Source organism: Camellia sinensis, unplaced genomic scaffold, assembly GCF_055761805.1.
Source record: "Camellia sinensis isolate YWXY unplaced genomic scaffold, ASM5576180v1 Unanchor12, whole genome shotgun sequence".
NCBI classification, from domain to species: Eukaryota; Viridiplantae; Streptophyta; class Magnoliopsida; order Ericales; family Theaceae; genus Camellia; species Camellia sinensis.
Window position 1 is genome coordinate 3,173,516 of NW_028128998.1, and position 12,270 is coordinate 3,185,785.

A 12,270-nucleotide genomic window follows, 5' to 3' on the forward strand; every position below is an offset into this window, starting at 1 on the left:
AAGAAAAACCCAGACCGCTCGAGCCACGAAAAGCTCGCTCGAGCCAAGAAAGACAGCTCTCAGGTCCAGAACCAGGTGCAACCGCTCGCTCGAGCGAGCCACTCTGGCTCGACCCACCAGACACGAACCCACTCTCGCTCGAGCGACCAACTCCTCGCTCGAGCGAAGGTCCAAAATTCTGGGCAGCAACACTATGCTCCCGAACACAACCAACCTGTAACAAACCTGCCCAACACATCCTATAACTCAATAAGAAGTAAAAAGGAATGTAAACACGATAATAACCAACTATCAACATCCACGGACACATGTCCGGATCACTGTACAACAACGGTAAACCCGGGATCGCTATATATGTAAATAATAAAATATTTATAAAAAATTAATAAATACACAAAAATACAAAAAATGTACTGAATTTTAGTTTTTTTTTTAATATATATTTTTGGTATTTAGTGAATTTTTAAATTTTTTATCATAAATATTATACTTTTTAAATATATTTATATTAGGTATGTTTAAAAATTAAAAAAATTAATTAAAATATTAAAAAAATTTATTGAAAATAAAAATATATAAAAAATTAAAAATTAAAAATTTCTAAAAATTATTTTCTAAAAATCAAAACCAAACCAGCTGAATCTCATGCTCAACAGCACCAAAAGGAGAGGCCTTTGGCTTTGGTTTTGGTTTTGGTTTTGGTTTTCTTCCCAAGTGTTACAAGTACTCTCTCTCTGTCTCTCTCTCTCTGATAATATGGATCAACCGAGGACTTGTTCGTGTTGCACTACTATTGTTCTGCTTTTTACAATTCTCATCTATACCTATTCAATTCCTGGATACTTGGTGAATGCCTAGCCTCAGACTCTCAAGGATTACCCAATTGCCAACCTATTCACTTCATGGATCAACACCCCCTCCTTATCTGAATTCAGTAATGGCTCATTTGTATTCCAACCCATCCTTCTTAGAGGAAGCTTTGGCACGGGTTATGGTTGCGGCTTCTACTGCAATTATACTTACACTGACTGCCTCTTTGCTGTGGTCATCCATAACCTAGCCATCTTCGGAAACACTTCTATGTCATCTAAACCACAACTTGTTTGGTCCGCTAATCGAAACCGTCCTGTAAAACTTAATGCAACCTTGCAACTTACTCAAGATGGGGACTTGATCTTGACAGACTCCGATGGCACTTTAGTCTGGTCTACAAAAACTGGAGGATGGAATTACTCTGTCTCAGGCTTGAATTTGACTGAAGATGGAAACTTGGTGCTCTATGACCGAAACCATGCAATGGTTTGGCAATCTTTTGATGACCCAACAGACTCCTTACTTCTTGGGCAGAAGTTGGTTCCGGGGCAAAAGCTGACCTCCAGCATATCAGCATCAAATTGGAGTGAAGGTTTGTATTCGCTTGCTGTTCATTCTGATGGTTGGTTTGTTTATATAGAATCCAATCCACCCCAATCCTATTTTGGATCTTCTTTAGGAGAGAGTCCATATGTCAAATTTGAGAATGGAAGCATCAACGGGAACAATGTTCCACCTGCAAATGCAAATACAAATACATCTCAGTTCATGAGGTTGGAGCCTGATGGCCATTTGAAGGTTTATGAGTGGGGAGGATATGATTGGGGGGTGGTGGTTGATCTACTGACTGTGTGGGGAGGCGAGTGTCAGTACCCGATGGTTTGTGGTGAATACGGCATTTGTTCAAAAGGACAGTGCGGCTGTCCTGACGAAACCAACAGTGAAACAGGCACTTTCAGGCAAATAAATTTTAGGCAACCCAACCTTGGATGCTCTCTTGTTACACCCATTTCTTGTGATCATTCACAATATCATAGCCTTTTGGAGCTTAAGGATACTAGTTACTTTAACTTACATTTAGGTTACTACAGTAACCAGACAGAGTTGTTTCAACAAACAGATGTAGAGGGTTGCAAGACGAGCTGTTTGAGAAACTGCTCTTGCAAAGCGGCTATATTTGCAAATGAGTTTTTCTGGCTCTACAATAGGACGGCAGGTTGCTTATTATTGTCTGAAGTATTTTCTCTTAGAAACAACGAGGGTGGGTTTGATAATGTTACTGTATTTCTTAAAGTGCAGAAATCTTCGACTCAAAAGAAATCAAAGCATGCCAAAATTATATTAGGATCCAGTCTCGGAGCTTTCGTTGTTGTATTTTTTATGGTTGCCTCTTGCCTTTACCTTTTTAGAAATAAAGGAGAATCTGAGGAATTTGATGAGTTCAATGTGGAGCAAGTACCGGGTATGCCTACCAGATTCTCTTATGAAGACTTGAGAGCCATGACAAGCAATTTCAATAATAAGCTTGGGGAAGGAGGATTTGGGACAGTTTTTGAAGGGACATTAAAAGATGGCACCAAAGTAGCAGTGAAGCTCCTCAATGGTTTTGGTCAGGTTAAGAAGTCATTCTTAGCTGAAGTTGAGACAATAGGCAGCATTCACCATGTCAATTTGGTGAGATTAATTGGATTTTGTGCTGAAAAATCATATAGGCTTCTAGTTTACGAGTACATGCCCAATGGATCCTTGGATACATGGATCTTCCATAGGCACCAGGAGTTCACTCTTGGGTGGCAATCCAGAAAGAAGATCATCATGGATATAGCCAAGGGACTAACCTATCTCCATGAGGATTGCAGGCAGAAAATACTTCACTTGGATATCAAACCCCAAAACATTCTCTTAGATGAATACTTCAATGCAAAAATTGCTGATTTTGGATTGTCAAAACTAATTGATAAGGACCAAAGCCAAGTTGTAACAATGATGAGGGGAACACCAGGTTATTTGGCTCCTGAATGGTTGAGCTCAATTATTACCGAGAAAGTAGATGTTTATAGCTTTGGTGTCGTGATCTTGGAAATGTTGTGTGGGCGCAAAAATTTGGATAGGTCTCAACCTGAGGAAGATATGCATCTACTAGGTCTATTTAAGAGGAAAGCAGAAGAGGAACGACTTCTGGATATTGTTGATAAATACAATGATGACATGCAAACACATGGAGCAGAAGTTGTGGAGATGATGAGGGTTGCTGTGTGGTGTCTACAAAGTGATTTTTCCAGGAGGCCTTCCATGTCGGTGGTGGTGAAGGTCTTGGAAGGTTCTGTGGATGTTCAAAGCAATTGGGATTATAGCTTCACAACTCCTGTTGCACCAAGAGCAATCATAGTTGCTGGTCACCAAGAGGATCACATTGGTGCTGCTACTCCTTTATTTGCATCAGTTTTATCAGGACCAAGGTAAAGAAAGTAGACTAGGAAACAAATTACAGTTGATTGTTTAAAGTTTTTCTTTTTCTCTCATTTTTTTCTTTTTGTCTTTGTTTTTGTTGGATTGATAATTTCGATTTACTCTAGAAACATTGCAATACAAGGGAAAGAAAACTGTCAAAACATGCCATGAAAGCTTTGTAAAATTTCTTGTTCACACCATTCTAACTTAAGTCTGGTACAAATTTTACTAATAAATCTTACAATCTGGTTGTGGTTTGAAATTTGTTCAAAACTTATCTAAGAGTTGTATTTTTGCTTAATTTAGTGAAAAGTCTTGGTAAAATTGCATGTTCACTCACCCAAATCCTCTAAGGTCTTATATATATATATATATATATATATATATTTTGTAGTGAATATATAGTAGCTAAGGCCCTCTTCTACTCAGAGTGCCTAATTGGGTGCCTAAGTTGCCCACCCCTTGAACCACCTCCAGTATGCAGTAGTAATGCACGATAGTGTGGCCAGTGTGGACTACATTTGCCCTATTTGATGAAGATAAATGACAAGCATCATAATCTGGGATGTTCTGAAATTACTCCCTTATCCTGCAAAGCTTCAAAATATCACAAGCTCGTAGAGCTAAACAATGTTACCTGCTATTACCCATATAATATACATAGTTTTTACAATTTTGGGGGGTGCAACCGCTTACCCTCACCCTCCCTTGATCCATCCATGTCAGGTCAAATACTATGAATACACAGACACGAAGAGTAGTTGCAAGCAACACGTTTAAGTAACTGCTCTTGCAAGGCTGCTCTGTTTTGTTCAAGTGAAGTGTGCAATAAAAATTCAAGTGGAAAATGCTCTATATATACTAACAGAGATGATCTCAATGAAGGTCAATATAAAATGCAGGTTAAGTCAACAATCAGACTTGTAATCAAACTGGTATGCAGTCTTGGAGAGTTTCATTTTTTTGCCCAGTCTATGTATCATATATAGTTTCTCTATGTGTTTTCCTTTTTCAAGGAAGAAAAGAGGAAGTGATGAAACTGAGGAGGATTGTTTAGATCAAAAAGTGCCAGGAATGGCCATGAGATTCTCTTAGGATTGAGCTCAAAGCCACTGACCGATATAACTTCAAAAGGAAACTTTGGCAAGGATGGTATGGATATTGGTTGTTGAAGGAACTCTCTTCTAAGCAATGGCAACAAAGTTGCAGTGAAGCATCTTGATGGCTTAGGGCACGTCAAGAAATCTTTTTCTTGGCTGAACAAGTCAAGATAATAGATAGTACTCACCATCTAAACTTGGTAAGATTGGTGGAACATTGTGTCGAGAAATCACTGACTTTTAGTTTATGAACGATGCTGTTTGGTGCAGTTTATGGCACTGTTTATAGCTCTCTCTTTTTTATGTTGAAAGTTTATGTTTGTTTGGTACAGTTTTTACTAATAACTTATAAGACAAACATAGCTTAAATAAGTTGTGTTAAAAAAAAAAAAAAAAACTTATTATGAAGAAGCAAGGGGAAGGTGTGTCATCGTATTGGAAATCCTTTGTGTATGGAAAAATTAAGAGGGTGTACTTGTTGTCAATTCCACCAGTACCAAGCACCCTAGAAGTTGTTGGCCAGTGCTGTCTGCTACTCACTTCATTGCTGTCATTTGTGCTATGTTACAAAATGCTGAGGGAAATTTTATACAATAAACCATAAATATTACTACAAAAAAATCAATAACTATATTGCAAATATGTAAATCAAAAGTAAAGTGAATAAATCTTGACTTGTGATTATGAGAGACACGTAATCACTTTTCCAAAGTTGTTATTATCTACATACACGAATGTATTAACGGACACTAGACAACTCTAAGATACAACCCAAATTACTGTTAGTCTTGCCGACGTGTGCGCACATTGAAAAGGTTAAAACTGTTTATGATCAGAAATATATATGAAAATAATAAATAAATAAACAAGAGATGAAACCCAAATTCATATGTTGAAAATTAAAGAACTTTAATGTCTTATATGAACGTTGTCGTGTAATTTTATTAGGGACACATCCCTTATGTTTTAAAAAAAACATAATTTTTTGTTTATGTCAAATTTATGTCACTTATTATATTTTTTTTAAACGTCCCAAGAGATCTGTGTAATTTACTCGAAAACATGAATCAAATTTCAAACAAAATTCGCGTATAACACGGGTAGGAAATTACAAAGCAAGTAGACATAGACATTATCCTAGAAACTGCATAGTTGGAAAAAGTTTTGTTGCCATGACTTCTTGTTAATTAATGGGTCAACATTAAAAGAAAAATTAATAAAAATTTAAAAAGATTAGTTGGTAATGTCCATCTCTGCATCATGCATGGTTGACTTATGACTTAGGGTTGGTTTGAGAAACAATTTTTAAATAATTTTTTAATTAAAATATAAAGTAAAAAAATTAAAAATTTTGAGAATAACTATTCAGTTTTTTGTTTTTTTTTTAAATGTACAAAAAGTAAAAAGAATGAAAATGAATTTTTAACTTTTTTATATGATTTTAATCTTTTAGTAATTTACTGAATTCAACCTATTATCACACGTAGCCTTTCTATGATTCTTTTTTTTAACAGTAGTTATATGATGTTTGGTTTAAATTTTTTTTCGTTTATTATTATATGTGATTAAAGTACAAATCAAAAGATCATGCAATCTTAATGCTAACTTAATTATTGAAGTCACTTCAATTAGGCAAATTAATATCATTAAATAAATATGGGTCAAAACTCAGGAGAAGTGAGTCAACCAGAGGATTGAACCAGATCTGAGCCGCTTGGGCCAAATGAGTCGTGAGCAAAGTCCAAGAGAACTTGTTGAGGTGCTATTTGCTGTATAGCGTTCCGGGTTTTGACCGACACTTTTGTACCGTTGCTATTGTGTTTTTGAGTCTGGATCATCGGCCGCACTTTCCTGCGGCCCTCTCCAAAACGACGTCGTTTTAGCCAAAACGACGTCGTTTTATTTATTGTTATTATTACTATTTTTTTCCTCCAAAATTTGACTTTTGCCCACCCTCTCTTCAGACGTCTTCTCTCCAACTTCTCCTTTTCTCTCTCTTCAAACTTATCTGCAATTTCTTTTGTGGGTATTGTTCTCCAACATCTCCTTTTCTCATCTGGGTTTTCCTCCTCAAATCCCTCATAAACCCATCAATGACTTAAGAAAACAAGTGAAAATTAACACAAAAAAAAAAAAAGCCATTCAAACACCCACACACACAGAACACACATTCAAACAAAAAAAAAAAATGGAGATTTTTAATGACATATATATATATATATATATACAAACAAAAGCAAAGAACAACACTTAAGAAAACAAGCAAAAATTAACAACAAAAAAAACCATTCAAACACCCACACCCACACAGAACACACATTAAAAAAAAAAAAAAAAGTCAGAGATTTTTAATGATATATATATATACAAACAAAAATAAAGAACAACAGTCGAAAAAATTTCCTCTCCTATTTGAATTTGGATCTCAAATCTTTCATAGACATTTTGAAACTTTGTTTTTCTTCATCAATCCATCTTTTTGCATTTCAGATCTAGGTTGAAACAGGGGGAAAATCGAAGAGAGAGAGAGAAGGGGGCTCGCGGCTATGGAGGCGGCGATGGCGGGTTGCGGCGGCGATGGCGTTGTAAGTGAAGGGAGGCCAGAGGTTGTCGCCTGTGGGATGCCATTCTTTCTTCTTCTCCGCTTTCTCTTCCTCTATGCTTGAATCTTCTTCCCCTCTCTTCTTTGGTTTTGTGTGTGTTTTGTTTCTTTTTTTTTTGGTGTGAAAATTTGCCCCAAAACGACGTCGTTTTGGGGCACCACAGGGACCGCCGCAGGAGAACGCGACAGGTGATACGGACTCCACAGGAACAAACTGCAGCATTTTCTGATTTAGCTGGTCGCTCTCGCAGCAGGCCGCCACCAAAATGCACCTTTAGGTCCATGTATGGGGCAAAAGTGCGTGGGCCGCGAGCAGGCCGCAGGGGGGGCTCGAATGTGTCGGTCGCCCCTGCGATAAAGCCAGCTGGGCAGCTCGCGCCTGTGAGCTTTAGTTCGCGTCTACGATGGCCGTCAGCCTATATAAACCTGTGCAACCCGAAATTACCTATTTTTCATCTCTTTCTTCTCCCAAGCTGCTCCAGACGCCATTTTCACCTTTTTAAATCTAGCTACAAACATCTCCTACCCCTACTCCTTAAGGCTTTTGAGTAGAGCGAAGTTGGGGCTACGATTTAATCGAAAAATTTCGGCTTTGTTTGGTAGAGCTTTTGAAATTTAATTTTATCCCTTAGTTTGAGTGTGTTGTTTGGTTATAGTTTTAGAAAATTAATTCCACTCACTTTTCAAAACACTCACTTTTCAATATTATATGTCACATCACTCAATTCAAACTCTTTTTAAAACTCATAACCAAACAAATTTTCTACACTCAAATCATAATTCCAAAACTCATAAACTCAAAATACAACTCTATTCTCAAATCATAATTCTAAAACTCTACCAAATGCAGCCTTCTACTTTTCACTGTTGTTGATTTTTGACTTCTCTTTGGTTGCTTCTCGAACTTGAGGTGTGGACTTTTCTACACTTTTATATGATTTTTAGCATAGTTATTTGTCTTTTTAAAACAACTTTGTGATTTGAAGATTTTTATACAAATCTAGGGTTTGGGATTAAAATTCAAAAGAGGGGTTATCAAATAAATTATTGAAAATGGTTATGGGATTGGAAATATAGTTGGAATGTGATGAAATGATGGATTTTATTCTTGGAATTGATTTATAAAGAAAATGGGGTTTTGCCCTAAAATCTCAAATGTTGGTTTTGTAAAGAGAAATGGAGTTGATGATGGTTTTGCGAAATTGGATGGATGTTGATGAGGATGGCGGAGTTGGATATGTATTATCACTCCCATCTTGAAATTTTGGAAAATATATCTTTATTAGAAATTTATTTATCTGTTTAAATATATTTGTTTTGAGCTATCGGTGGAGGATATCTATGATTATTGTAGAAATTGCATGAGAATTAGGTGAATTGAAACTAATTTTGCATTGAGTATTGTTGCATATTTAATACTTTGAAAATATTTATTGTTTTGAGAAAAATGGGTGAATACTATGGTGAATCTAGGTAGGGGGTGTAGTTATATTATTATGTTAGCCCGTGTGTCCTTGGTGAAAGTCCAGAAACCCGTGCGGTTAAGTGTCAAGCCTTCCGGTTAATACCTATAAAAATGACAATTGGTAGTACTTGTATAGTCTACTTGCAGACACGTACGTAGAGATTTCCAGAGTTTTGATTCATTGCCTTATTTTCTATTGTAAAGGAAATTATTTTATAATTTTGATATAAACATGGCATTGCATGGTTTTGGAAAGAGATGTAAAATGTTTTGGCACGAGCATTGCATATGCATTCACCTTATGGCTTTATTAAGATTCATATATTGTGTTGCACTATCTCTACTGGGCTTTGGCTCACCCTATGTAGGAAAGTCCATTTTTCAAGTACTGATGACATGCCTCCACCAAGAACATGACTTAGGAGGACTTGGAGTTGAAGGCTTCTTTTGTTTTTTTGTTCTATTTATTTTTGTATAAGCCTAGGGCTTTAATTGTATTGAGCTTGGACTCACATTTGTTGTAACCAAGCATTGTCTTGGAAAGTTGTAGCCTTTAGGGCATTTAATTATCTGTTTATATTTTGATTTAAGTCTCTTATTGTGGCATGTGCTATAGATTCAGGGTAGGACTTATGAATTTATAATTGCATGTATTATTTTAGTACAACAGAATCACATGAATGAATAGATGTATATTCAAAATCTTAATGTTATTTATTAATGTCGCCGATGGTTTTATTGTCAATTATTTTGGGGCGTTACATGCCAAGGTTTAGCTGCTGAGGTAGACCAATGGCGCCACCTTTGTCCATGTTAAGGGAAGGGGAGCCGTGGCAACTCCAACCTCTGCAACTATCTTCTGAGGCACAACAACCTTCGAGATAGGCCTCTTCCATACAAGATAACACACAGACACTTGGCGCTGATAATAGGTACCAAGTCACTAATAGCCAACAGTTGATAGGAGACCCAAAGCACATATAGTTTGGCGCTAATAGCAGGGCCCAAGGATTCCAGTACACCATGGCAATCCCGTGAAGATGAAGCAGGGTAGCTCGAAAATAAGAGACTCCCTTTCCATATACCCAGGTTAGGGACCTATCTTGGTTGTACAGGCAGGACTAAGGAAGTCCCCTTGGGCTTGGTACGAGGCACAACCCTTGCTGTGGTCCGTATTCTGGGAAACTAGGGAGTTTGTGGTTAGGTGGCTAAGGGTGGAGGAGTTGCTGAGGTAGACATCAATATGGCTGATAGTAGGTCGTAAGTCTTAAGAGTGCATGTCTTAGGAAACATAACTAAGAAGGCAGGTGTCGCGGCAACTAGGACATCTACTGAGGTTTGTACCAAAGAGGTATATGCTGAGGCTCGTGCCAAATAGATAGTACAATGGCACTTGTTGAGACTTTGTGCCAAACAAATAGTACATGTCAAAGGACATGTGTCTACCAAGGCCTGGAGGTTCAGGACGCAATATCATGCAACATGTGTCATCGCACTATTTGGTCACTTGGTATATTCTGATATCAAGGAAAAACCTATAAATAAGGCCCAATTCCCAAGGTTTAAAAGAGAATGTTTTCAAGATTGGGGGGATACGCTGCCTATTTTTTTTATTGCATTGCCATTTCCTTTTTTTGGATCACTTGCTCTGTTCTCACCTGGCTATCCACACTCTGGTCAACCCAGATTATTGACATAGCTTTGCCTCTCTAAGTGATATTATTATTACTATTTATTTTGGACCCCTTACAGTTTAAAACTTACATTTCAAAATTCAAATATTAAAGTGATCTTGAAAAGCCAGGGTGTTCTATATTTTGTGACTTGATAAGTTTCTTTGTCAAGATTTATGCAATTTTGCAATATATTTAGAACCTCTAGTCAATGTGTTAAAGACATCTTCACTTTTATTTTTAATGGTATTCAATATTATACTTGGAAGCCTATTTTAGATAGGGTACGTCATGCCGTCAAGATTATGTGGTGTCACATTTTCACTCATTGATTGACACCACAATATTATGTATTTTTTTCTTTTTTTTTTTGGAAAATTTGGAAAACCCCCTCTATTGGCCCTTCTTTGGTGAAAAGGACAGTCCATAAATTTTTCCTTCATAAACTCCGGGTAATTCTATTTCCACACATCAAAATATCTCACTCCACATCATCTCTCAATACACACACCAACTAATTTTAAATTTTATAATTTCACTCATTTCATAATCCTTTTTGTCAAAAATATCCCTTTCTTTAACATTGAAACCCTAAACCAACACCCATTGTCACCTGTTGCCTATTGCCATCAATGACCGTGCATCGACGATGGCAGCGGCTCTGAGTTACCCCTTTTCAACCCCCTTCTACCGCTGTCGCCGCCTCTGCCATTCCCTCTACCCTTCGCTAGTAATTCTCTAGACTAAAAAAAAATTCAAACTTTTAACATCAAAACCTTACACAAACATATATACAAACACATAGTATACATATATATCCTTTTATTTTTATGTTTGTTAATCTATTTAGTTCTTCCTTGGCTCATGGAAATTAAGACGTCTTATGTAAATTTCTATCTACTAATTATTTTTTGTGCTTTTTAAACCTTTGATCCAGGAATAACTTGTTATGCTATTTTCCCAAATTTTTTTCTGTCAAAAAATTGGGAATTTTTCAGTCCAACTATAATACACTTTATCAAAATCAGGGGTGTCAACTCTGAATTGGTTTTGTTTTCTTTCTGGGCAGAAGAATTCAAATGGTAAACGAGTGAAAATATCTAGGTCAAGAGATGAAAATGGTGGCTCAAAATATGAAGTTGAAGCAGATTCTAGGCCGGAGAGCAAACCTGCTAAGCAAAGCACAAAACCTTCTGAGCCTCCTAAGGTTAGGGTTAAGAAATTAGGGTTTTGGTGGAGAAGATAAGGACACTTCAGTAATTTTATTTTAGGACAAAATTGTAATAAAAAAATAAATCATTAAGTGTGTACAAAGAGGTAAGTAGGTGTGTGGAAATAGAATTTCCCATAAACCCCCTTACCTAGAGGGCCATACTTGATGGAGGACACATAAACATTTTTTTTTTCTTTTTGGACAATCTTGCCCTCCCATATATACGTTACAGAGAGAGAGAGAGAAATGAGATAGAGAAAATTCCTGACGAAAGTGTTCACGTCGAGCAGCTAGTGAGTTGTGTTGATTTGGGCGAAGCTTGAGATGTCCATTGGGAAGATCTTATTTGGGAACCCCTTCAAGCATTTTCAATACTTCACTCATGAGATTATCATCAGAAGGATCTAAAATTGTCTTCATCATCGAATATTGTTTTATGATAAGAGAAACTAATTCTTCAACATCTTCATTCAAATTCATATCCTTCGTAGGAAAAATATCTATCAAAGTCGATAAATCAACTGTAAGTTTGTGAACAGTATTGGAAATTGATTCGGTTTGCATGAGAAGCCCTATCTTGCTTCTGCTGGAATGATCTTCAATCAAAATCTTGACTCGCTTCAAAACTATATACAATTCTTCAAAGCACAACAAAGCAGAAGGCGAAAAACAGGTCAATTGATTATGATTAACTCTTCGAACAGGACCGAAAGCAGCTTCATTGAGTTTGTTGATTGTTGTTTGTAAAGTTTCCTTCAAGTATGTTGAAATATTGTTGATTTGTTTGTGAACTTGTAGTGAAGGAACTTGTAGAGCTTCCTTCAGTTTATACTATGTTTTCACTTAGATATCAAACCCCAAAACATCCTCTTAGATGAATACTTCAATGCGAAAATTTCTAATTTTGGATTGTCAAAACTAATTGATAAGAACCAAAGCCAAATCGTAACAAT

The 12,270-nt window shown here is 36.6% G+C and overlaps 1 protein-coding gene across 1 annotated transcript; it reads left to right on the forward strand.

The window, feature by feature from the left end:
* Window positions 1–765: 765 nt before the first annotated feature.
* LOC114276117 (G-type lectin S-receptor-like serine/threonine-protein kinase SD2-5) lies at window positions 766–3,500 on the forward strand. The gene has a single exon (XM_082911452.1). The coding sequence runs from the start codon at window positions 1,081–1,083 to the stop codon at window positions 3,274–3,276; it is 2,196 nt and encodes a 731-aa protein (XP_082767578.1). The 5' UTR covers window positions 766–1,080; the 3' UTR covers window positions 3,277–3,500.
* The last annotated feature ends 8,770 nt before the right edge of the window (window positions 3,501–12,270 follow it).